This window comes from Saimiri boliviensis, chromosome 2, assembly GCF_048565385.1.
Source record: "Saimiri boliviensis isolate mSaiBol1 chromosome 2, mSaiBol1.pri, whole genome shotgun sequence".
In the NCBI taxonomy this organism is placed as follows: Eukaryota; Metazoa; Chordata; class Mammalia; order Primates; family Cebidae; genus Saimiri; species Saimiri boliviensis.
The window spans coordinates 91,014,143-91,041,677 of NC_133450.1; the positions used below are offsets into that span (position 1 = coordinate 91,014,143).

A 27,535-nucleotide genomic window follows, 5' to 3' on the forward strand; every position below is an offset into this window, starting at 1 on the left:
TTTTCTGAAGAGGGTTTTAACTATGCTGATACGAATGTAAGAATAGATACATTCAAAGAATTATTGAAGATTTATGTGCCATTCATACTTTGGAACTTTGGGAAAAGTATAGGAATGACCAATGATTGGCTTAGGGATAGTCAGTTTATCTTTCTGTAAATGGATTCAATTTAGTATTGTTCCTGTATTTTTCCAAGACCAACACTTGTATCATTAACAATTAAATATATGAGTTGTGGCCAGGTATGGTGGCTCATGCCTGTAATGTCAGCATTTTGGGAGGCTGAAGTGGGTAGATTGCTTAACTCCAGGAGTTCAAGACCACCCTGGGCAACATAATGAGATGCTGTCTATACAAAAATTGTCAAACGTTAGCCAAGCGTGGTACGTGCCTGTGGTCCCGGCTACTCAGAAGGCTGAGGTGGGAGGATTGCTTGAGCCATATGCATTAATATGTTTTAAAATATATTTTGAGTTGTAAAACATAGCAGATGTTACATAAAAGAAGCCATGGTAATGACATTACTGGTTTTGAGTTATTTGTATAGTAGTTAGCTATTAATATGCAGGTGTAATGATTTGCTATTTAAACTACACAAATGCTCAAAGTCCAAATGCCCTGCACCTGAATTCAGTGGCTAGATTACCTTCTTAGGAAAGCATAACATTGAATGAGTGACACTGGCATGAGTCCACTAGAGGGTGTATATACATGGCCTGAGTTCAGATTGTTCCTGCTGTGAGTACTGCTTTTCAGCTTAACAAAGTTGTTGTTCTAGGCTACAGTATTGTTTATTCCACTTAGTAACAGTTCCGTTGGAGAGCACTTTCACATAAATTCTTATTTTTAACATGAAAGCTGTCTGATACTGGTATTTTTATTTGAATCTTTAGAGATCAAGAAAAATTTGTAGTTACAGAATAGGGACTTTATTGATCCTTAAATCACTCCTCACCATAATAAAGGAAAAAAGCAAAAACATTCTTGATTCATGTATTAAAGGATCTTTTTTGAGCTGTACCATGCTGAGAATAATCAGTGTTTGAAAAACTATTCAAAACTGAAACATCTGTCATCTGTATTACACCTAAAGATTAACAGTGATTGATGACCACCATTTATTTCAATAAATATGAAAGTGGGAAGCCATATCAATTATTTGTTCACTGAATTGGTAGGTGCTTTTTGTACAAAAGCCCGGAAGAATATGATCTGTATATTCTAGTTGAGAATGGGACTTTGAATTAATTAATCTGCAGTCTTTGAATTAATTCTGCCGTATTTTAACCAAGGAGTTTTTCAGTAGTCATAAATCTGTATTTTAATATTAAGTAAATGTCCTCAATTACCCCCACCAATTTTGTAAAGCAAATATTAACCAAACCTCAATCGTTATAAGACAAAAATTTAATGAAAATTGGACAGTGAGTATTTATAATCCACAGGGCTAAATAGTTACAGTGGAGTAGAAATTTAAAATACAATAGATGCTGGAGTAAATGTTACATATTATCATCATCTGATTCGTCTTCTTCCTTCAGAGATTCCTGTTAAGAGAAAACAGGTGTTTAAAATTGATTTTTAATATTGTTATATCTCACACTTGTGAGCAAGCTACAACAACCTCAATTAAGTGGTTGAATTCCTTTACTTGTAACTGAATGAACACTTTTAGAATAAGATAACCAGGCAAAGATAATTGAGCAAATGTTGCTGTAACATGCAATGACTGTATCTTTGATAGACTATATACATAAGAGGCCGGGTGCAGTCCCAGCACTTTAGGAGGCCGAAGGAGATGGATCACCTGAGGTCAGGAGTTTGAGACCAGCCTGGTGAAACCCAGTCTATTTTTGGTGAAACCAAAGTACAAAAGTTAGCCAGGTGTGATGGCTTACTCCTATAATCCCAGCTACTCAGGAGGCTGAGGCAGGAAAATCACTTGAACCCGGGAGACAGAGGCTGCAGTGAGCCAAGATGGCACCATTGCACTCCAGCCTGAGTGACAGAGCAAAAAGAAATACACACACACATACACACACACTTTCTACTAAAAGTCCTAGTGAAACCCTGTCTTTACTAAAATACAAAAAATTAGCCAGGTGTGTTGACAGGTGCCTGTACTCCCAGTTACTTAGGAGACTGGGGCAGGGGAACTGCTTGAACCCAGAGGCAAGAGGATGCTGTGAGCCGAGATCACACCACTGCACTCCAGCCTGGCGACAGAGCAAGGCTCCGTCTCAAGAAAAAAAAATTTTAAGGTCCTGAAAAACTCTTTGCAATATTAACCCTCGTTTTTTTTTCGGGGGGTGGGGGGTGGAAACCAAGGCAACACTACCCACTGTAGATGACCTAGAAAATTTCTATCCTTAGTTCAGCTTAACTATTAGTGTTATTTAATAGAAACCACTCAAGTTTCTTTATATTGAACACAGTTTTGGTTAGAGAATTTTTTATTTTTAGTTTTTTAATTAGAGATGGGGGTCTCGCTATTTTCCTCAGGCTGGTCTCGAACTCCTAGACTAAGTGATTCCCCCCAGTGTACCTGGCCAAGACAAGTTTTTGCACTGTGGCTTACCTTAGCATATTTCTCTGCTTCTTCCCTTATATCTTTTGGAACAATTTCATGTCTTCCATTAGTTACTGTAAATTAAGCCACATATTTGAATGAATTTTAAATGGAGGACTGTATTGTGACTTGCAGTATACTAGAGGATCTACCCAGTAAACAGCTAACTCAAATACTGTTGCAGAGTTGTACTATGAGTTATACTCATTTTTGTGTGCTGGCTTCCACATGAGATTGTATGTGCCCATATATTCTTACAGAAATGAATGTAAATTATGCTATGATTTATAAATCCTGGGCATTAATTTACAGCATAATATATTTTAAAACCATGAAATGGATGTTTCAAAAAATAATCCGTTCACAACTTAAGCCAGTTATTAAGCAGAACTTTCCCTTCCTTTGATGACCTAGTAAATTTGTTTTAGCTTTCATTATATTAGAAAAGACACTCTGTTGTAAATTTGCTATGGTACAGGTAATTCCTAGAGCAAATAAATGTACAAAAATAACTTACATTCACCAACCCAGCTGAGTTCTAGTTCAAAAGCTTTATCCTTAACTTCATCATGTACTATGTAAATTCTACAACAGAAAAGGGAAACGTAATTTGGTAACCTTTAAACATTGTAGTAGTTCACAGACCCATAGTGTAAATTAGAATGTCCATCCCTAATGAAAGTATTTATAAAATTACACAGACACATTCTACATAGTGTTTAACATAAGAGAAGACAAAATACACAGGGACTGAGAGAAAATGAAACATTTGCTCTCCCAACAAATATTGAATATACGTAAACAACTCAAGTTCAGTATTTTTGCACATTGCTTTAACTTGGCTAGGTGTTGTGGCTCACACCTGTAATCCCATCCCTCTAGGAGGCCAAGACGAGTGGATCACTTGAGGTCAAGTGTCCAAGACTAGACTGACCAACAGGGTAAAACTCTGTTTCTACTAAAAATGCAAAAATTAGCTGAGTGTGGTAGTGGGCACCTGTAATCCCATCTATTGGGGAAGCTAAGGCAAGAGAATTACTTGAACCCGGGAGGTGGCAGTTGCAATGAGCTAAGATCATGCCACTACTACCCTCCAGCCTGGGCAACAGAGCGAGACTCCGTCTCAAAAAAATAAAGATGTAACTATAAAAGATACCTAATAAAGAACATGGATTCACTAGAAAAGTCATCATTATGCCCTTTTAGGATATTTATTTTTTTGTCCATTAATTTAAATATTTTTAAAACCAATTTATGTCCTTGCAATTATTAGTGGTCTCTTCAACCTGTAGCTTCTTGGCAGTAGCTTTTTAAGCTCCTTGTCCATTTTATAATGGCTTATATGCTGCTACATAACCTGGCCTTAACATTGCAGTACATTACAAATTAGAGCAAAGAAGGAGGCACTGTCATGCAGCATATTAAAATAACATAAAAAGTATCAAGAGGCCAGGCATGGTGGCTCATGCCTGTAATCCCAGCACTTTGGGAGGCCAAGGCAGGTGGATCACGAGGTCAAGACCAGCCTGGCCAAGATGGTGAAACCCCATCTCTACTAAAAATACAACAATTAGCGCAGCGTGGTGGGAGGCACCTGTAATCCCAGCTAGTCAGGAGGCTGAGGCAGAGAATTGCTTGCACCTGGGAGGTGGAGGTTGCAGTGAGCCAAGATTGCACCACTGCACTCCAGCAGGGGCAACAGACTTAAAACTTCGTCTCAAAAAGAAGAAACAAAGTGTCAAGAAATTAAGTACAGTAGCAGAGAACAGCTTTATTTAATACTCTGCACTGAATTACATACATTACTTTTTGGAGGGTCTTCTAAAAACCTTACTGTAATATGAGAGGATCTCAATTTTCTAGAACTAAGTAAAAGATAACGTGCCACTCCATTTTCTTAAATGATGAAGGAATGGCTTTCCTAACTTAGAACTAAGAGATGACTACCACTGTATGTTAATATGAAAGATAGTAAGAACTGATTTCCAGAAGTACTTCAAAGGTTCAGTGAAGGAAACAGAGTATATCATGATAAACTGTTAAAAAATTCAAGGAAGATACCTCACTCCCTTTCTTAGCAGTTCTAATGCATGTTGGTTCCTAATGTTGCTGTTATTAACTGACCATCATGGCTTCTGCTTGCTTCACAACTGAAACTGGGAGAAAGTAGGGGAGGTAGCAGGAGGTGTAAAGGCAGTAGCAGGAATCATGGACTAGTTTATAAGAGACTGTAAGTGCCATGTAAATACTATGTTTATTATTATACAATAGAGCCCACTGGAATTTTTTCTTCCATGTACTGTTAGACATAAAAACCTGAGACACTACTGTACAGAGAGCTGGCTGACTAGACCTTGTTTGTGTAGTTCTAACGTAGAATAGTTAGAAATGTTACAAATTCTCTGAATATAACTTTGGAATCTAAAAAGCTGGCCTACAAAATGTATTTTATTGGCCAGGCACGGTGGCTCAAGCCTGTAATCCCAGCACTTTGGGAGGCTGAGGCGGGTGGATCACGAGGTCGAGAGATCGAGACCATCCTGGTCAACATGGTGAAACCCCGTCTCTACTAAAAATACAAAAAAATTAGCTGGGCATGGTGGCTCGTGCCTGTAATCCCAGCTACTCAGGAGGCTGAGGCAGGAGAATTGCCTGAACCCAGGAGGCTGAGGTTGCGGTGAGCCGAGATTGCGCCATTGCACTCCAGCCTGGGTAACAAGAGCGAAACTCCGTCTCCAAAAAAAAAAAAAAAAAAAGTGTTTTATTGGAATCTTTTTTGTAATACCAAATGTCTGCACTCCTTGATCTGGAAGAATCACAGACTTTGAAACATCACCCAGGCTAATTGACTTTTTAACTGCATACTGTTCAAACAGCTGTTACATATTAATAGTATTCTACTCTGTGTACCTGTAATAAACTATTCAGGCTTTCTTAAGCTGGTTTTCAAGATGTCTTATAATACTGCTCTTCTTACTGTTCTTGTTAAAAGAACTTTTATAATAAAACTAAAAAAGTGAAGGTATCTTTCCCAAATAAACAGCAGATTATATAAATGAGCCAGCTTCATGAATCATATATGGAAATAATTAGTTGTAAACCTATAAAGTTTATAAGCATCCTTTGAGGCAATCTCACATTACTATTATTGGGATATAAGATTACTTGAGAAGTTGACAGCTAAGAAATGAAGCCCCTAAAGGTACATTATATGTCCTTAACCTGTAACAGGAGTTAATTTTGTCAAAAGCTATTTTTCCCATCCTACTCATTACTAAACAATTTTGCTTGAAAACCTTTTCCTCCTTTGTGAGTCTTCTTAGAATGTTAAATTTACCTTCTAAAAATTATATACTATGTTATTTTCCAGGAAAACACCTCTTAGTATTAATGCACAAAGGTCAAGTGAAATATTTTTGTGGATGGTAAGAAAAATTTCAACTTACATTTTTGCAACTTCTTTAACAATATCACGGCAGGTCATTTCTTTCATCTATAGAAAATATTATGTATATTAACTGTCAGAAGAACATTTTCCACTTGTGTAACTATTTTCACTTTTATACTCAGATATAAAACCAAGGAAAATAAAGTCCAAAAAAGACCAGAACCCAAGTTTCCTTATTGATATTTTAATGTTTTGAAGTTGATATGCTAGCCCAGGCATGGTGGTTCACGCCTGTAATCCCAGCATTTTGGGACGCCGAAGCGGGTGGGTCACCTGAGGTCATGAGTTCGAGACCAGGCTAGCCAACATGGTGAAACCCCCTCTCTACTAAAAATACAAAAATTAGCCGGGAATGATGGCAGGCTCCTGTAATCCCAGCTACTTGGAGGCTGAGGCAGGAGACTCACTTGAACCTGGGAGGCAGAGGATGCAGTGAGCTGAGATTGCACCACTGCACTCCAGCCTGGGCGACAAGAGCGAGACTTTGTCTCAAAAAAAAAAAAGAAAAAAAAAAAAAACCAAAAATGAGCCAGGCGTAGTGGCAGGCACCAGAATTGCTTGAACCCAAGAGGTGGAGATTGCAGTGAGCCCGAGGGACACCAGTGCATTCTAGCCTGAGCGACAGAGCAAGACTCCCATCTCAAAAAAAAGAAAAATTTGTATGCCAACAAGATATTCTGGGATAAACTGTAGTTACAACTTTGTAATAAAATTATAAAAATCCACAGCCATCTATAATCTATAGGCAGACCTGAAGTCTGAACAACTGGAAAAGACATCTGATTTTCTTTATAGCCAATCTAGGATAATAAAATGCCAAAAAATATCTACTATATGCAAGATACAGAAAGATGAAGGAGTAAGAAACTACCCTTTGTGAAACTATTCAAAGCAAAAATGCAGAATACCAGGGAAAGTTTTGAAGAACCAAGATTTGATCAGGGTCTTATAAAACAGATTGGATTGGATTGGATTTCAAGAAAGACAAATGTGTAAAGCACAAGTGGGAAGCCAAAAGTTTTTTCCAAATTAGAATTCAGCATTCTTTCAATGAACACTTGGAAATTTTTCTACAAAGGTAGAAAAATACCCCTACGTGCCTAGTTGAGGAGTCTGTATAGTGTTAGGTTTTGTTAGTAACCAGTACAAGATTTTATTATTAGACATAATGGATTTCTGAATGGACAGGCATTCCTATATTCTAGATACGTTGGGGAATGATGGAATATAGTGAAAGGTGCTCATACAGCAGTCTAGACGTAAGCTATTCAACTGCTATATATATAATCTCTCTCTCTCTCTGTCTCTCTCTCTCATATATGTATATAATTTTTGACTCTGGATTGCTCAATATGCCTGTACAACCACATCAGGAGGAAGGAACAATGACAAAAATTACACTGAATTTAAATTTAAGAATACTGCCCAGGCACAGTGGCTCACGCCTGTAATCCCAGCACACTGGAAGGCTGAGTCAGGTGGATCATGAGGTCAGGAGTTTAAGACGAGCCTGACCAACATGGTGAAACCCCGTGTCTAGTAAAAATACAGAAAAATTAGCAGGCGTGGTGGCACATGCCTGTAATCCCAGCTACACAGGAGGCTGAGGCAGGAGAAGTGCTTGAACCTGGAAGGGGAGGTTGCAGTGAGCCAGGACTGTGCATCACACCACTGCACTCCAACCTGGGTGACAGAGCGAGACTCCATCTTAATAAATTAATACACTTAAGAATACTAATTTTAGGAAATAAACCATTATTTGGGTACAACTAAAGGCAACTGGCATAGACGCTGAAAGAAATAGTGTCTGTCTGCTGTGGGGAAGAAAAAGACTAAGAGAAGGAAGAAAATGTGAACCTCAACAGTTTGAAACAGTTAAAAAAGACTATCGAAATTGTTCAGGCAGCTTGATTATGAACTATTAACATGATACTTGGGTCCGATAATGGTATAAAGAGAATAAAGTATTTTGGGATGCAGTATTATGCTTGCAGCTTTTTTCAAATAGTTCATTGGGGAGGGGATGTATAAGTGGATAACTGAAGTCCTAACTAGATTGGTTTAAGTTTATGATGTTTACAGTTCTTCATGTTAAATTGAAGGTGGAGAAGGGAAAGAATACTGATCTTGAAATTTTTTCCCTTATTGGTTAAGTTCTGTATTTTGTGAATTAATTGAATCTTACTTGAAAAAGCACATGTTAAATGGCAAATCATTTTTACATATGTTTGTGCATTTCTGTTTTTTGGTAAACACACCAAAAGAAAACAGGATAGAACAGTGATACAAAGCGGGGGGGTCAGTAAATGGATCCTGTAAGGCACCAAGTTGTAAATATTTTAGAGTTTATTAGCTGCATGGCTCTGGTTTCTGTTCTCTGTTCCAAACGTTAAAGTCTACTGTATTTTAAAAGCAGCCATGGGCTGAACGTAGCTGTGTTCCAATAAAACTTACACAAAAGCAGGCAGTGGGCCATAATTTGCAGCACCTGATTCACAGCATAATTTTGTCACAAACTTAAGGTGTTCCCCAAAGTGATTTTTTTTTTCTTGATTTTTTGCTGGGATTTATTGTTTTTCTCATTCCTTACTAGGATTTAACTATAGAAAGACAAAAAGTAACTCCTCTAAATACTCTTAATTTTCTTTAGTTTTTTGAGATAAGGTGTCAGTCTGTCACCCAGGCTGGAGTACAGTGGTGTGATCATAGCTCACTGTAGCCTTCAATTCCTGGGGCTCAAACAGTTGTCCTTTCTCAGCCTCCCAAGTAGCTGGGACTACAAGCACTGACGACCTCCCCTGGCTAACGTTTCACTAGTTTCAGGAGATAGGGTCTCACTCTTTCTCCCAGTCTGGTCTAGAACACCTGGGTTCAAGCATTCCTCCCAACTTGCCCTACCAAAGTGGTAGGATTACAGGGGTAACCCCCCTCACCTGGTATAAATATTCCAATTTTCAAATTTCCTTATAATAGTATGTGGAGAGATGAAATCAAAAGGAAAAGAGTAGAAGATAGGAACCTAGCACCATGCCAGAAAGTGTGCAATGGAAAAGAACGTAGGTCTAAGACTCATAAGGTCTGGATACTGTTCAGAACCAGCTGACTGTGATCTTATGCATTGTGTTTAATCTGCAGTTGAGCTTGGGCTAAATGATCTCCAAGATCATTCTGTCAACTTTACTAAAATGCAAAACAAACTAGGCTTTAATAGGGGGTTCTAAAACTTGGCATTGTATAAATGCCAAGCACCAGTAAGTATTTTCTAGAAGTTGGTCTTAAATAAGTTGAATGAGTAAATTACTTGAGCAAGTTTCTAGTACAGCATTAACATTAAATGTATGTGAAATTTTATATCACTGTAATTTATGAAAACACTGATAAATTGTATGCCTGCTTTTTAGGCAAGTTTCTGATAATAATACTGAAACAGTATCCATGAAGTCTTAAGTTGATCAATGTATGGCTAAAAGAAAAACCAGGCTTTTAAGAAAACTTTTTCAAAGTAATAGCTGAATTTCTTGTTAAAGAAAAAGAGGATAGGTATAAGAAAAAAGTGGGTAGGTATGGAAATTTGAAAATTAGAGTATTTATACCAGGTTAGGGGGATTACCCCTGTAATCCTACCACTTTGGTAGGGCAAGTTGGGAGGGCTGCTTGAGCCCAGGAGTTCAAGACCAGACTGGGAGAAAGAGTGAGACCCTATCTCCTAAAACTAGCAAAACGTTAGCCAGGCGAGGTGGTGCGTGCTTATAGCCCCAGCTACTTGGGAGGCTGAGGCAGGAGGACTGTTTGAGCCCCAGGAGTTGGAGGCTTTATGCCTTATCTGACTAGGAGCAAAGTTAAAAGAAGCAGTGGAATACACCCAGACGTAAAAGCTGTGTTCCAAAGAAATAAGTAATACAGGAAAAAAATGAGTATCACTTCTTTTTTTTTTTTTTTTTTTTTTGAGACGGAGTTTCACTCTTGTTACCCAGGCTAGAGTGCAATGGCGCGATCTCGGCTCACCGCAACCTCCGCCTCCTGGGTTCAGGCAATTCTCCTGCCTCAGCCTCCTGAGTAGCTGGGATTACAGGCACGCGCCACTATGCCCAGCTAATTTTTTTGTATTTTTAGTAGAGACGGGGTTTCACCGTGTTGACCAGGATGGTCTCGATCTCTTGACCTCGTGATCCACCCGCCTCGGCCTCCCAAAGTGCTGGGATTACAGGCTTGAGCCACCGCGCCCGGCTGAGTATCACTTCTTAATGCAGTTGATTCTATGACATTAACTCAAAACTTTTAAACACCAAAATCTTCAAACTAGGGCTCACAGATATTCATGAATAGGTTTCAAGAATTTTGTGAAATCATATAAAAAGCTGTGTTTTTCTAGATTGAGGCTTTATAGCAGTTATTCAAAATCATAAAGGGATGTATAACACAACTCTACAGATAATATGTTATCAGCTTTCCCATTAAGTGACTTAGCAGCTTTGTAAAGCTCTACTCTAAACATCAAACCACACTATATCCTTAGACCAACCTTCTCCAGCCCACTGGCCACATGGGGCCCAACACAAATTTGGAAACTGTCTTAAAACATGAGATTTTTTTTTTTTTTTAAAGCTCAGCAGTTTTCATTAGTGTTGGTGTATTTTATGTGTGGCCCAGGGAAGCCAAATGATTGGTCACCCTTGCCTTAGACTGAAATGTCTGTGGTGATAAAATTTCACTGCATTAGGATGACAATGTAGCAGAAATTCAAGCATTAACTACTACCTGAAGCTTCTCTATTTCCGTCTTTGCAGCTTGCCTCGCTTTGCCGATGGCGCAACCCCAATAACCCTATTTAGAAAACAAAGAAAAATACATATAATCACTGAATTAGTATACTATCATATATAACTAATGACTACTAATGTTTATTTTTAACCTAGTGAAAAGATGTTAAATGACTTTTAAAAGCAAGAATGGAAAAATAGACAACACATTCTGATGAATGCCAAAGGGGTCAAAAATACTAAAATACCAAACTTAATTCTAAAAGAATCTGTACTCCTAATAGAGGTATATCCAAAAATATGTAAATTATGTAATCATTTACCCCTTGAATTTGAGACATTTTGGGTAAGAGGAATCAAAAAGATTTTAGCACTATGACAATGAAAAAAGAAATTATATATTCCTGAGAGAGAGTTTAAATAAAACTAATTCCTGGCCGGGAACAGTAGCTGACGCCTGTAATCCCAGCACTTTGGGAGGCTGAGGCAGGCAGATTACGAGGTCAAGAAATCGAGACCATCCTGGCCAACATGGTGAAACCCCATCTCTACTAAAAATACAAAAAAATTTAGCTGGGCGTGGTGGTGCGTGCCTGCAGTCCCAGGTACTTGGTAAGCTGAGGCAGGAGAATTACTTGAAACCGGAAAACAAGTTTCACTGAGCCAGGATTGAGCCACTGCACTCCAGTCCGGTGATAGAGCGAGACTCCATCTCCAAAAAAAAAAAAAAAAAATTCCCTTGAATTTGGAACTCAACCCCAATTTTTATTTTCGTAAATTTTTTTTTTTAAAGATAAGGATGCACAGCCAGACACAGTGGCTCACTCCTGTAATCCCAGCACTTTGGGAGGCTGAGGCGGGCAGATCACAAGGTCAGGAGTTCGAGACCAGCCTGGCCAACATGGTGAAACCCCATTTCTACTAAAAATACAAAAAAGTAGCCAGGCATGGTGGCAGGTGCCTGAAATCCCAGCTACTCGGGAAGCTGAGGCAGGAGAATTGCTTGAACCTGGGAGGCTGCAGTGAGCTGAGACAGCATTACTGCACTCCAGGCTGGGCAATAGGGCGAGACTCCATCTCAAACAAACAAACAAAAACCAGGAAAGATAAGGATGCACACATATATACTTCTGTTAGAGGAAAATATATTTAAGAATCTTCATTTTCTTCAGTTAGTAAAAACTACAAAAATGTCAGGATAAAGAGTTAAGAAATGTAATAACAGGCTAGGTGTGGTGGCTCACACTTAAAATCCCAGAACTCTGGGAAGCTGAGGCACATGGATGACTTGAGGCTAGGAGTTCTAGACCAGCCGGGGCAACATGGTAAAACCCTATCTCTACTAAAAATATAAAAATTAGCCAGGTGTGATGGTGTAGGCCTCTTATGCCAGCTACTTGGGAGGTTGAGGCATGAGAATTGTGAAGCAGAGGTTCCAGTGAGCCAAGATTGCACCAATGCACTCCAGCCTGGGCAACAGAGCAAGACTCTGTCTCAAAAAAAAAAAAAAAAAAAAAAAAGAAGAAGAAATAAATGGTAATAATTTAGGGAAACCTTGAATAAATCACACTTAAACTTTCTCTTTAAAAGGGAAGGCGCCGGGCGCGGTGGCTCAAGCCTGTAATCCCAGCACTTTGGGAGGCCGAGGCGGGTGGATCACGAGGTCGAGAGATCGAGACCATCCTGGTCAACATGGTGAAACCCCGTCTCTACTAAAAATACAAAAAATTAGCTGGGCATGGTGGCGTGTGCCTGTAATCCCAGCTACTCAGGAGGCTGAGGCAGGAGAATTGCCTGAACCCAGGAGGCGGAGGTTGCGGTGAGCCGAGATCGCGCCATTGCACTCCAGCCTGGGTGACAAGAGCGAAACTCCGTCTCAAAAAAAAAAAAAAAAAAAAAAAAGGGAAGCCTGGGCACAGTCACTCATGCCTGTAATTCCAGCACTTTGGAAGGCCAAGGCGGACAGATCACTTGAGGTCAGGAGTTTGGGACCAGCATGGCCAACATGATGAAATCTCGGCTCTACTGAAAATACAAAAATTAGTCAGGTGTGGTGGTACATGCTTCTAATCCAGCCAATCCAGAGGCTGAGGCAGAATTACTTGAACTGGAGAGGTGGAACTCTGGTACCACTGCAGTCTGGGTGACAGAGAGAGACATCTCAAAAAAAAAATCATGCTGGGTACAGTGGTTCACATCTGTAATCCTAGCACTTTGGGAGGCTAAGGTGGGCAGATCACCTGAGGTCAGGAGTTGGAGACCAGCTAGCCAACATGAAGAAACCCCATCTCTACTAAATAAACAAATTAGCCACGAATGGTGGTGCATGCCTGTAATCCCAGCTGTTTGGGAGGCTGAGGCAGGAGAACCGCTTGAACCTAAGAGGTGACGGAGGTTGCAGTGAGCTGAAATTGAGCCACTGCACTCCAGCCTGGAAGACAGACTGAGACTCCATCTAAAAATAAATAAATAACATTAAAAAGTAAAACGGATGATATGGCTGGACACGGATGCTCATGCCCATAATCCCACCGCTTTGGGAGTCCAAGGCAGGAAGACCCAGGAGTTTTAGACCAGCCCTGGAAACGTGGTAAGATGTCGTCTCTACAATCACCAAAAAAAAAAAAAAAAAATACAAAAACTAGCCAGGCATGGTAGTGTTAGCCTGCAGTCCCAGCTGCTTGGGAGGCTTAGCCAGGAGGATCCCTTGAGCCCAAGAGTTAAGAGGCTGTAGTGCGCTATGTGTCACTGCACTCCAGCATGGGCAAGAAAAAAAAAAAAAGACAAATACAGTTTTAAGACAGTATAGTAATAAAGGAAAATCACATATTCAAAATAATAAAAGCACTATGTAGTTTCTATAAACAACATTGAAAACAGATCTTTCCTCTGCCTCATATCAGTTGTTAATGATAAACAAGAAAACATGGCAGGACACAGTGGCTTGTAATCCTTACACTTTGGAGATCTGGGTGGGTGGATCACTTGAGGCCAGGAGTTCAAGACCGGTCTGGCCAACATGGCTAAGGCCTGTCTCTAGTAAAAATCCAAAAAAAAAAAATTAGCCAGGTGGTACATGCCTGTAATCCAAGCCACCCTCGAGGCAAAGGCATAAGAACTGTTTGAACCCGAGAGGCAGAGGTTACAGTGAGCTGTTACCACGCCACTGGGCTCCAGCCTGGGCCACAGAGTGAGACCCTGTCTCAAAATAAAAAAAAGGAAAAAAAAAAAAAAACAAGAAAACATTCTGTTGGACAAGAGGTTATTGGGGAAAAAAAAATTCTTTGAGTTTTAAATAAATTTCATGTGATCTTAAAATGAGACATTTTAAAATGCTACTGAAATACCATTAAACTAAAATAGAACTTCAAATGATTCAAAAGTACTCACGTATGAAACACCTGATGGGTCAATCATGTAGAGTTGTGCACCGTCATTTACACTGTAAGACCCTAACATGAAACTGCATAAAAGTATACAAACAGCTTAAACCATGGCAAGAACATAAAAGTATTTTTTCAAAAAATGATTAAAATGCAATTACATTTTGTTTTTGAGACAAATTACTAATATACATATAACTCATGGTAAGTACTTTGATACAGTGGTTTCAATTAATTAAAACTAGTACATACTTGAGATTAGTCAAAATTTATGTGCCTTTGTTTGTTTAGTATTAATCTTTCTGATGAAGGTCTCCTGGAAAGTCTAGCAGTACAGGGAAAAGGATAATAAGACAGGTGAAAATCAAAACTAATGAGAGGGCCTAATAAATAAAGGCATAAACACAAAAAGGCCAAGGGAACAAAATTCCTGATGGAGAGTATACTGAATCCATGTGAAATTCTTTCTACCCCTCATTCTATTTCCCAGTATTCTGCCAGTCATTTCTCTGCAATAATCAGAACTGGTTCAATCTATTTTTCTATGCCCAACAAATTAAAATTAGGCTATTAGTTAATTGTATGAAATACTGATTTTTCTGAAATTGTGACATACAGTGTCTGTGGATTCAACAAACCACAGATATAAAACTTTCAAAAATCACTGCTTCTGTACTGAACTACTGTGATTTTCTTGTCATTACTCCCTAAACAATACAGTATAACAACTATTTACAGCGTATTAGGTTTTCTAAGTAATCTAGAGATGACTTAACATATACAGGAGGATATGCACAGGTTATATGCAAATACTTAACCATTTTATATCAGAGACTTCAGCAACCTTGGATTTTGGTATTCATGGGAGGTACTAAAACAAATCCCCCACAAATACCAAGAGATGACTATATTTGCTTTAGAGTAGAAAAGAAACCAGTATCATCTTACACATCATTTCATATGCAGAATATTTTAACTATCCAATTCCCATCCCTACCGTCATTTCCTTCCATCTTCTATGCTGATACGAGACTTATCCTTCAGTATAAATAGCTCACTGTCATGAATTTAAAGCCCTTCAACATTTCCTTTGCTGAAACAGCGTGGAGCACAGACTTTCATATGACTGGAACCCTTTCTACATCTTCAATATCATCTCTAAAACTCATACTCGACACACTAAGCACACTTATCTATCTCTGGCTCATGTATTTGTGGTCCCAGCTACTTGAGAGGCTGAGGTAGGAGCTTCACTTGAGCCAGGATGGCACCACTGCACTCCAGCTTGGTGACAGAGCAAGACTGTCTCAAAAAGCAAAACAAAACATAAAACGCTAACATTGCCAATAGAATAAAACTCAGGTTTTTGTTAATGTATCTTATTAATTAAATATGACTCATGATAAACAACTCAAAGGTAGGACTACAGCTAAGCACTCAGATGTTAGTATATGTATTATTTTGACCAAACATATGTGACTCTTTAAGTCATAAGCCAAACATGTCTTTTCATTTTACAAAAACCTAGTCACAAGTCTTCTCTGTAAAGCCAAATTTGAATATTTACACCTATTCCAGGTCTTTATGCAGCTGAATCCCCACTTTCCCCCAAAATAAAGACGCGTGGTTTTTATTCTTTATAATGAGGTGGTAAATCGGGAGAAGAGGATTTAAAAATCCCCACTTTTCCCCCAAAATCAGCATTTCACCTTAACAGAAAGAGAAACTGTGCCTAATGGGAACTGTGAGATGTAATTTTGTACGGACTAATTACTGACTGCCAAAAACAATCTCCATTTAAAACCATATTACCTATGTGCTTAAAGTGTATCAGATGGAAATTAACAAGAAAACTGAAGTGGCTACTTAATGTCAACAAGGCATATATTTAAAATTACCTAAGAATATCAGGGACTAATACTAGAGAGTTTATTATAATCAGATTAAAGTCATTGTTATGAGTTGTTTTATAATCACTTCAGATCTATATAGTCTTTTTCACTATTCAAAACGTTTTGGGTTGTTTTGTTTTGTTTTTTATTTTTTAGAGGCAGTCTCTCTATTACCCAGGCTGGAGTACAGTGGTATGATCACAGCTCACTCCAGCCTTGAACTTCTGGGCTCAAATGATCCTCCCAAACAGCTCCTAAGTACTGTGGCCTCAGGCATGCGATATTGCAGCTGGCTAAAATTTCAAATATGCTGTAGAGATGGGTCTCACTGCATTGCCAATGCTGGTGTCGAACTCCTGGACTCCAAGGACCCTCCCACCTCAACCTCCCAAAGTACTGGGATTAGAGGCATGAGCCACGGCACCCAGCCTCAAATAGTTTCTATGTGCACTGTTTTATTTAATCATTGCCCTAATACTTCTCAGCAAGAATTCCTATTTTTAAGTATGTAAAAGGCTAAGATGCTGGGGAACATAAATATCTATAGTATAGATCTGACTTTTGAATTCACAAAATTTCATACCTGCAGCCAAAAGGTCTGACAGCACTGTAGAGTGTATATGCATGCACATACATGGCCACTCTGTCTGCAAGATGCTAAGGAAGGAAGCAGAAGAGCTTATTAATAAACTTCTATTACTGTCCAAAAGGTTCCTCAACATGTTATCAACTTACTTTTAGTGGAATGTTGTAGCCAAAGTTAGATCTAAAGTTGGAAGCTTCTTCTCTCGCTATGTCTGCTAAAGAACGAGCATCTGCCAACAAACCTGCTACTGCCTGAAAAAAAAAAAAATTTTTAAAGCACCAATTTACTAGAAGATCACACTCCTTTCACAAATCAAAGTCTGCAATTATTAGAGACTTATTAAACTTTTTTTTAACAGGTATCACCATTCAAAATAAACTTTTTTTGGCTTAAAGGTCTCTACAAAGCATTTTGATGCCTGAGTATGAAATTACAACTTAGAAATTTGGTAAGTATAACTTCATTGTTTTGTTCAGTGCTCATATTCAGGACTACTATCATAAATCCTATTTTCCCAATTTACAACCTCATTATAAAGAATAAAAACCGCCGGGCGCGGTGGCTCAAGCCTGTAATCCCAGCACTTTGGGATGGATCACGAGGTCATGAGATCGAGACCATCCTGGTCAACATGGTGAAACCCCGTCTCTACTAAAAATACAAAAAAAAAAAAATTAGCTGGGCATGGTGGTGTGTGCCTGTAATCCCAGCTACTCAGGAGGCTGAGTCAGAAGAATTTCCTGAAAAAAAAAAATAAAAAAAAAATTAAAAAAATAAAAAATAAAAATAAAAATAAATAAAATAAAAAAAGTAAGAATAAAAACCACAGGTCTTGGTCAGATTTCATTTTTTTTTTTTTTTTTTTTTGAGTCTCACTCTGTTGCCTAGGCTGGAGTGCAGTGTCGCCATCTGGGCTCATTGCAACCTTCGCCTCCGAGGTTCCAGTAATTCTTCTGCCTCAGCCTCCCCAGTAGGTGGGATTGGCTAATTTTTGTATTTTTAGTAGAGACTGGGTTTGGCATGTTGGCCAGGTTGGTCTCGAACTCCTTACCTCAAGTGATCTGCCTACCTTGGCCTCCCAAAATGCTGGGATTACAGGCATGAGCCAACATACCCAACCCAAATTTTATCTTTTTTCTCAAGTTATTAAAGGTTAAGGACATCTAATCTGAAAATCTGAAAAATGCTCCAGAATTTGAAACTTTTTGAGTGCCAACATGATACTCAAAGGAGATGCTCAGTCGAGCTTTTTGGATATTTAATTTTCAGATTTAGGATGCTCAGATAAGGCATATATAATGCAGATATTACAAAGTACAAAAATATCCGATATACTGCTGGTCCCAAGCATTTTAGATAAGGGATACTCAACCTGTAAATGTATGTTTTGTTCCAAAAGATTTGTTCCAGTCACAAATCTTTTTCAGCCTATTGGCTGAATAAACTACAATAATAAGCTTTCAGATCTTTCAAGATTTGTAGCTTAGAACTGCAGTTACTATAGATGTGCCGAGAGGCCCTCAGGTAGTGCAGTAAAATCACATGTTAGTATGGCATATTTTAAGTTTGGAAAAAACTGTCCAAGTAGTTCAGTTTCAACATTAGATCATTTTACTACATTCCTTTCAATGCCATCACATCTTTGAGAAGTTAGGCTGTGATAAAAAGAACTGTGCAAAAATCAGTGTGGAACAGGAACGACAGCAGCCACATCCAAAGTTGGGAGGTTGTACATATTAAAAATTTTGGTTGCTTAAAATAAAATGAAATGTTTTAATTTTTAAATAAAAATATTTTTTACTATGTGTATTAAAAAAAACAGCTATTAAGTTTTCAAGATGTAAATACTAAGTTCTTTGGTCCTAAATACATAATAAATGAAACCATTAGGTATTTTTGGACTAGGGAAGCCATGAAAAAAAATACTAACACTTAAGGTACCATAAACCTCTAGCTTAGGACAGCTGCAGAATTTAAAAGTGGTATCAAAATCTTAATAGCCTTTTTTTCTATGCTACCAAGTAACAGTAATAATAATAATTACTAAGAGATACTGAACACTCATTACATGTTAAGCATTTTACATAATAATTTTTGTTTGTTTGTTTGTTTTGAGACGGAGTTTCGCTCTTGTTACCCAGGCTGGAGTGCAATGGCGCGATCTCGGCTCACCGCAACCTCCGCCTGGGTTCAGGCAATTCTCCTGCCTCAGCCTCCCGAGTAGCTGGGATTACAGGCACGCGCCACCATGGCCAGCTAATTTTTTGTATTTTTAGTAGAGACGGGGTTTCACCTTGTTGACCAGGATGGTCTCCATCTCTTGACCTCGTGATCCACCTGCCTCGGCCTCCCAAAGTGCTGGGATTACAGGCATGAGCCACCGCGCCCGGCCTACATAATAATTTTTAACCTCACAACTCTATGTGGCAAGTACTATTATCTCCTTTGTTTTGCAGACAAAGAAATGGGTGTTTAGGTTATTATTATTATTTTTTTTCCTTTTTGGTGAGAACGGGGTTTTGCTATATCACCCAGGCAGGTCTCGAACTCCAGGGCTCAAGCTATCCTCCCGCCTCTGCCTCCCTAAGAGCTGAGATTATAGGCATGAGCCACAGCACCAGGCAGAAATGGGTATTTAGAGTAACTTCCCCAAGGTAACCCATGCCAGTAAGTTATACCACTTAAAGAATCTTCTATTGCTTCAGAGAAAGCCTACTGTAAAGTCACATAATTCTCAAATCACTTGAAGATGACAGCTGTGGAGGGAGGGAGGATATTAAGCCTTAATTTTCTCCAACCTTCTTCAATGTCTGATGTTGGCCGGGGACATTGGCTCATGCCTGTAATCTCAGCAACTCAGGAGGCTGAGGTGAGAGGACTGCTTGAGCCCAGGAGTTCAAGACCAGCCTGAGCAACACAGCAACATACTATCTCTTAAAAAAAACCAAAAAGTTAGCCAGGTGTGGTGGCACACTTGTAATCACAGCTACTTGGGAGACTGAGGCAGGAGAATCACTTGTGGCCAGGAATGCAAGGCTGTAGTGAGCTATGATCATGCCACTGCACTCATGCCTGGGCAACAGAGCAAGACCTATGTGTGTGTATATATATATTTAAGCATAATTTCTTTCAAAATAAACTTTTTCTATTAAATAAAAGAATACAAGATCACCTCCTACTAAGTAGGTTACAATCTAGCAAGTCTCATCAAAACATATCGGTTTCACTGACAACAATCTGTTCAGCATTACCCTTAGCAAACTAACAAAAGAATAGAAAACCAAAAACTACATGTTCTCTCTTATAAGTGGAAGCTAAATGATGAGAATTCATGGATACAAAGATAGGAACAACATACACTGGGGCCTACTTGAGGATGGAGGGTGGGAGGAGGAAGAAGATCAGAAAAAATAACTGTTGGGTCCTAGGCTTAGTACCTGGGTGATGAAAAAAATTTGTACAAGAAAAAAGAAAATGTATATATACACAATGGAATACTATTCATCCTTTAAAAAGAATAAAATCCTAGGCTGGGCACGGTGGCTCACACCTGTAATCCCAACAGTTTGGGAGGCCAAGGTGGGTGGATCACTTAAGGAGTTTTGAGACCAGCCTGACTAACATGGTGAAACCCCATCTCTACTAAAAATACAACAATTAGCTGGGTGTGGTGGCATGTGCCTGTAATCCCAGCTATTTGAGAAGCTAAGGCAGGAGAATTGCTTGAACCCAGGAGGCAGAGGTTGCAGTGAGCTGAGATAGTGCCATTGCACTCCTTCGTGGATGACCAAGCGAGACTCTCTCAAAAAAATAAAATAAAATCCTGTCATTTGCAGCAAAATAAATAAATCTATTAAGGAGAAAAACACTGTTGAGATAAATTAATCTTTAAAAGAAAAAAACATAGTTTCATGGTTTGCTGGTTATACTCTACTGGTACCTTTTGTGTTTGTAACATTACATCTCATTTAGACATACGAAAGCTATCAGCTGAACGATGTGGGTCATATAAGGTGTCGTTTAACTTAGAAAGCACTCTGGAATAACATGCAGACCAAAGGTTGAATCCGAGCTTTTCTTTACTAGCTGTGCATCTAGTTTTTCACCTATGAAAATGGCATCAGGTTGGGTATGGTGGTTCACACCTGTAATCCCAGCACTCTGGAAGGCTGAGGTGGACGGAATTACTTGAGGTCAGGAGTTCAAGACCAGCCTGGCCAACATGGTGAAACCCTATCTCTACTAAAAATATAAAAAGTAGCTGGGCATGGTGGCAGTCACCTGCAGTCCCAGCAACTTGGGAGGCTGAAACAAGAGAATTACTTGATTGCTGAAACATCAGTTGTTCCCAAGTTGCTGGGACAACAGAAGGCAAGGTTGCAGTGAGCTGAGATAGTACCACTGCACTTCACCCTGGGCAACAGAGCGAGACTTTGTTTCAAACAAACAAACAAACAAAAAAACAGAAAAAAAAAAAAAGAAAGAAAATGACATTAATAAAACCTTCACTGGGTTGAGGTAATTTATGTAAACAGCTCCCAGCATAGAACCTAACAATCTCTTTTCTTCCTTTCTTTTCACATGGCAGAGTTAGAATCATTTCATTCCTTTTTTTTTCTGGTAGTGGTTCTTATTAAGCCAAGTCTGCCACCTATGTAGGGTAACTTTGGTATATACCAGTAGTGTATTTATGGCCTGGCTTCCAATTTAGTCACTCACAACTTAGATACCAACTGCATGAATAATGTAATTTCAGTGATGCCCTATGAAATTATTATGGATGTATACACTTTTCATTAAACATCCTTTCCTGATGTTTCACCTTATATAAAGGTATTTGTTATCTGATGGCATCTTTACTGTGACAGTGATCCCCGCAAGATACACAAAAAGCTAAAGATTATTTGCCTCTCAAGCATATACCTTCATTAGTAATCTGTGCTAACTAGACAAACGCAGTAACTCACTCTTGATTCCTTTTATGACTGCACAGTGATCCATTCCAGTTACTTCAAAAGAAATTGGACAGGCCGGGCGCGGTGGCTCAAGCCTGTAATCCCAGCACTTTGGGAGGCCGAGGCGGGTGGATCACGAGGTCAAGAGATCAAGACCATCCTGGTCAACATGGTGAAACCCCGTCTCTACTAAAAATACAAAATATTAGCTGGGCATGGTGGCGTGTGCCTGTAATCCCAGCTACTCAGGAGGCTGAGGCAGGAGAATTGCCTGAACCCAGGAGGCAGAGGTTACGGTGAGCCGAGATCGCGCCATTGCACTCCAGCCTGGGTAACAAGAGTGAAACTCCGCGTCAAAAAAAAAAAGAAAAGAAATTGGACAGGACAAAAAGGGACATTTTAAAACACAACCTTACCATTCCAACATGCCGATCAACATTAAAAAGTCGTTTGTTGGAACCTTCTTCATAAAGTTTAGAAAGGACTAATTTTTCTACCCCAAAGACAACACCATCTTTACATCTGATTCCAATAGCTGTACTGAAACAAGGAGAAGAAAATTAGTTTTTCACCTGAAAAGAAACTTCATCAACTTAAATTTAACAAAAAACTAAAACAGGTAACATTTAAGGCATGCCAAATACCTTAAAACATTTGAAAACCAGAAAGAGATAACACACTAAAGTGTAATAAATACATTAAATCCATATAAATATCATGTGACCCTCCCTCCAGAATCTCGCACATCATTTGACTAAAAATATATTAATATATAAGTATACTTTGGGAGTCTGAGGCAGGTGGATCAGCTGAGGTCATATGTTCGAGACCAGCCTGACCAACATGGAGAAACCCCATCTCTACTAAAAATACAAAATTAAGCCAGGCATGGTGGTACATGCCTATAATCCCAGTCACTCAGAAGTCTAAGGCAGGAGAAGCACTTGAACCCGGGAGGCAGAGTTTGCAGTGAGCCGAGATCGCACCATTGCACTGCAGCCTGGGCAACAAGAAAAAAACTCTGTCTCAAAAAAAAAGAAAAGAAAACCCCACATTCGTTTTTAAGGTTTCAATTTTTTAAAACTATTTCCTCATCTTTGCATAAATGTGACTTTAAAAATTATATTTAGGCCAGCCACAGTGGCTCACACTAGTAATCCCAGCTTTTTGGGAGGCCAAGGTGACCAGATCACTTGAGGCCAGGAGTATGAGACCAGCCTGGCCAACATGGTGAAACCTTGTCTCTACTGAAAATGCAAAACTTAGCTGGGGATGGTGGCGCATGCCTGTAATCCCAGCTACTGGGGAGGCTGGGGCAAGAAAATTACTTGAACCCAAGAGGTGGAGGTTGCAGTGAGCCAAGATCATGCGACTACACTCTAGCCTAGATGACAGAGTGAGACTCAAGTCTCAAAAAAAGAGAGACATAGAGATAGAATAAAAATCTTTGCTGAATCGAGCATGTGACTAATTGCATAGGGCATTTAAAACACAAGGTATATGAGAAAAAATAATAAGGTCATAAACCTAATGGCCAAGGAAACCTATGATACAAATCAAGAATTTGAAAATGGAAAACAAAAAGATGATAATCAATGTGATTTTATACACTCTGAGACATGGATAATCTAAGTGGATAATCCTGGAATCAACAGGAAATACAGGACTGGGGCTCATGGAAAACATCTGGCCTAGAAAAAGATCTGGAAATGAATAAACTGACATTTGGAGACCTATACTAACTTGTACCAAAGTAACATAACAAAGTCTCATCACCAAAAATATATAAAAGGAGACATGTAATACCTGGTTAAAACAATGTTTCTTACCTACTATTTTCCACAGCCTTCATAGCATATTCAACTTGAAAAACTCTTCCGTCAGGAGAGAATGTAGAGGCTGACAGGTCATACTAAGGAGAAAAACGCAACAGTAAGCTTCTATCTTTGGTAGTAATGACCATACAATTTCTTCCCCTTGAAATGGTCTAGACATCAGGAACATGTGGTATCTCAACAAAGACCTTGCTTTCAAGAGAGGAAGGGAAACCTGTCAGAGCAGCAACAGTAGCTAAGATAAAGCTATATATACCTTAGATTTCAGCTATTAAAGAGTAATGGATACAAGTCCCAGGGGAAGTCAGAACACTTTTCACACAGCCCGCAAAACTCGTTTTTGAGGCTGGGCACGGTGGGTCACACCTGTAATCCCAGTACCTTGGGAGGCCAAGGCAGGTGGATCACCTGAGATCAGGAGTTCGAGACCAGTCTGACCAACATGAAGAAACCCCGTCTCTACTGAAAATACAAAATTAGCTGGGCATGGTAGTACATGCCTATAATCCCAGCTACTCTGGAGGCTGAGGCCGGAGAATCGCCTGAACCCAGGAGGCAGAGGTTGTGGTGAGCTGAGGTCACGCCACTGCACTCCAGCCTGGGCAGCAAGAGCGAAATTCCATCTATATATATAAAAAAAAAAAAAAAAAAAAAACACACACACAAAACCAAAACTCATTTTTGAAAAAGATTAATATTTAGAACCAGCACTGGAGTTAGAACATTTAAATTTGTAATCATAACTCTGCCATTAACAAACTAAAAGACTTTAAATCATTCAACATTCATCAAACACTTAGTGAGCATCTATTACGTTGGTCACTATATGGAATACAAAGATGACCACTTATTCACCAAGTCCTTCAATTTCAAATCAGACATGAATCCAGGTGCTAGAGATACATCAGCAAATCAGAAAAGGCACTAAGATGAAAAGAAAAGAGTAAAGTGATAGAAGAAACTACTACTGACTACATCATCAGGGAAGACCTTCTGGGGCAGTTATGTTTAGGATGAGTCAAACCGAAATGATGAGGAGCTAGCCATTTAAGATATGATGGAAAAGCCTTCTTGGCATTTGGCACAAAGATCTTAGGGTTGAAATAAGGCTAGCACAGTCAAGGAACAGAAGTAAGCTCACTGTGTCCCGAGCACTGTAAGAAGCAGAAAAAAAGAGCAGACTGTGTTAGTGAAGTAGTTGAGGGCCAAATTATGATGGGTCTTCTAGGATGGAATAAGGACTTTGTATTTTATTCTAAATGCAATGAGGAATTTAAGCAGTGGGGTGGTATGATCTATATTTTTCAAAACCTCATCCTGGTGTTATGTGGAAAATGAACTGTGGAGAGAATAAGAGAAGTAAAGATAAGGTGTTCCAAAGACAGTGGTAGTAGCTTAGATAAGAGAAGAGGTGGAAAGGAATACTTTTTGAGGGTATAGTAAAAAAATATAATAAATAGGCCGGGCGCGGTGGCTCAAGCCTGTAATCCCAGCACTTTGGGAGGCTGAGACGGGTGGATCACGAGGTCAAGAGATCAAGACCGTCCTGGTCAACATGGTGAAACCCCGTCTCTACTAAAAATACAAAACATTAGCTGGGCATGGTGGCGCGTGCCTGTAATCCCAGCTACTCAGGAGGCTGAGGCAGGAGAATTGCCTGAACCCGGGAGGCGGAGGTTGCGGTGAGCCGAGATCGTGCCATTGCACTCCAGCCTGGGTAACAAGAGCGAAACTCCGTCTCAAAAAAAAAAAAAAAAAAAAAAGAAAAAAAAAAAAAAAATATATATATATATATATATAAAAATAAATATATGAAATAAATAAAAATGAACTTGCTACGTCAGGCGCGGTAGTTCACACCTGTAATACCAGCACTTTGCAAGGCCAAGGCAGGTGGCTCACAAGGTCAAGAGATCGAGACCATCCTCGCGTACACGGTGAAACCCCGTCTCTGCTAAAAATAGAAAAATTAGCCGGGCACGGTGGCGCGCGCCAGTAGTCCCAGCTATTCGGGAGGCTGAGGCAGGAGAACTGCTTGAACCGGGGTGCGGAGGTTGCAGCAGGTCAAGATCATGCCACTACACTCTAGCCTGGCGACAGAGTGAGACTCTGTTTCAAATAATAATAATAATAATAAAATAAACTTGCTAAAGGTTTGGTTCTGGGAGTAAAGTAAAAAAAGTAATTAAAGATGAATCACAGATTTTTTTTTTTTCATATGACCATTCACTGAGCTGAAGACTGTAGTAGATTCAAAATGGCAAGGTGAGGAGAAAACCCAGAGCTCTTTTTTTTTTTTTTTTTTGAGACGGAGTTTCGCTCTTGATACCCAGGCTGGAGTGCAATGGCGCGATCTCGGCTCACCGCAACCTCCTCCTCCTGGTTCAGGCAATTCTCCTGCCTCAGCCTGCTGAGTAGCTGGGATTACAGGCACGCGCCACCAGCTAATTTTTTGTATTTTTAGTAGAGACGGGGTTTCACCATGTTGACCAGGATGGTCTTGATCTCTTGACCTTGTGATCCACTCACCTCGGCCTCCCAAAGTGCTGGGATTGCAGGCGTGAGCCACCGCGCCCGGCTTTTTTAAAAGGTTTGTAGAAAAGCTGGGTGCGGTGGCTCACGCCTGCAATCCCAGCACTTTAGGAGGCTGAGGCAGGCTGATCACAGGTCAAGAAATCGAGACCATCCTGGCCAACATGATGAAACCCAGTCTCTACTAAAAATACAAAAATTAGCTTGGCATGATGGTGCACGCCTGTAGTCCCAGCTACCTGGGAAGCTGAGGCAGGAGAAGCGCTTGAACCCGGGAGGTGGAGATTGCAGTGAGCCGAGATTGCACCACTGCACTCCAGCCTGGGAACAGAGCGAGACTCCATCTCAAAAAAAAAAAAAAAAAAAAAGGTTTGTAGAATGAAATACTACTAATTAAAAGTATTATTAATATAGTTGCAAAGTCAATTTGCTACAAGATTATTGAGCACTTATCCACGAAAAGTATGGCAGAACTTAGCATTCATAACCTAATGGATTTAACCACTCCAGACATTAAGTTGCCTATTATCAAATTTAGACACCAGTACTGGAACTTAAGGCTGAGCACGAGAATCTTGTTAAGAAGTAGAAATTGATGAACTGAGAAACTCATTATTCAATAACTCGAATGCAAATGACCAATAAATCTTTTAGAAACTGTATTTTTTATGTAGAGAAATACATAAAAGGAGTAAACTGACTGCACATAGGCTATACGTTTAACAAAGGAAAGCCAAACAAGTTAACAGGTCTCACTGCAAAATCCTCAACAGTCTATCAAAAGTCTGAAGCGGTTAAGTTTCTATGTGACCATTTTAAACATTTACGGAATAAATGCCTAAAAGCGCTGTCAGGTAATTTCTGTAGGAAAAACAAGGACAAAGGAAATACTGAAGGATTCATGAGATTTTAAGCTTTTCAGATCATTTTAATTCTGTTCCGACAGGGTTTCCAGGGACTCCCAGGCCGAGCGGTCGATGATCAGTACACGTCAAGACAGAGAGGGCCCGTGAATCAGCGGCACCTGGGAGCTGCAAACGCAGCCCACAGAAAGCACGGTCTGCAGACCGCGGAATCCCGAGCCGCACCGCCTCGGTGGCTCTCTCAAGAGAACGCACCATTTCAAGCCTCACGAGTTTCCACTTTCGGTTTCCCTAAGCGGCTGAAGAAAGTGACTCAGCAATCCAAAGCTGCTCCAAACCTCACTGCCGGGACGCCAAGCCGGCTACCTCTGGGCCGAAAAGCTTCAGGAGTCCCAGTCACCTGAGACGCGGGCCTAGCATAGAGGGGATAAAGATGACCGGTCCCCAAACAGCTGCAAGTGGCCCATCCAGCCGAAGGCGGCCCCAGAGCACCCCGAGTCCGGGCACCCCATGTGGAATGATGGCGTTCCCTCCATACCCAAACCTTGGGTTAGACTATCACACAGAGAGACAACAAACTCACCCCGGTGCCGATGGAGCTCATCGTGCTGAACCCAACCGGAGGCGCAGGGCTTCCAGGCCTAAAGCTCTTCCCCTACACCACAGGACACCGCAGACTAGTAACAGGCCAGCTCATTGGCTGCACCACCA

The 27,535-nt window shown here is 39.9% G+C and overlaps 1 protein-coding gene across 2 annotated transcripts; it reads right to left on the minus strand.

Moving 5' to 3' along the window:
- Nucleotides 1-907: 907 nt before the first annotated feature.
- Nucleotides 908-27,535, minus strand: PSMA3 (proteasome 20S subunit alpha 3). 2 transcript variants are annotated; one of them, XM_003930484.4, is made up of 11 exons: nucleotides 27,408-27,535; nucleotides 23,424-23,506; nucleotides 22,011-22,134; nucleotides 16,789-16,890; nucleotides 16,637-16,710; nucleotides 14,169-14,241; nucleotides 10,777-10,842; nucleotides 6,017-6,063; nucleotides 3,088-3,155; nucleotides 2,580-2,644; nucleotides 908-1,548 (listed from the first exon to the last, which is right to left on the minus strand). In XM_003930484.4, exons 1-11 carry the CDS (start codon nucleotides 27,426-27,428, stop codon nucleotides 1,504-1,506), a joined length of 768 nt encoding a protein of 255 aa, XP_003930533.1. In that variant the 5' UTR covers nucleotides 27,429-27,535; the 3' UTR covers nucleotides 908-1,503. The 2 variants fall into 2 exon arrangements, with proteins under 2 accessions (XP_003930533.1, XP_074249992.1); XM_074393891.1 differs by lacking the exon at nucleotides 10,777-10,842 and having other exon boundaries at nucleotides 27,408-27,533.

Coding starts and splice junctions, on each gene's coding strand:
- PSMA3 (XM_003930484.4), bottom strand. CDS start 27,428: ATGAGCTCCATCGGCACCGGG. Junction 22,135..23,423: donor AAGGCTGTGGAAAATAGTAG/GTAAGAAACATT, acceptor TCCTTGTTTCAG/TACAGCTATTGGAATCAGAT. Junction 10,843..14,168: donor ACCCATCAGGTGTTTCATAC/GTGAGTACTTTT, acceptor TTTTCTAAATAG/GGTTATTGGGGTTGCGCCAT.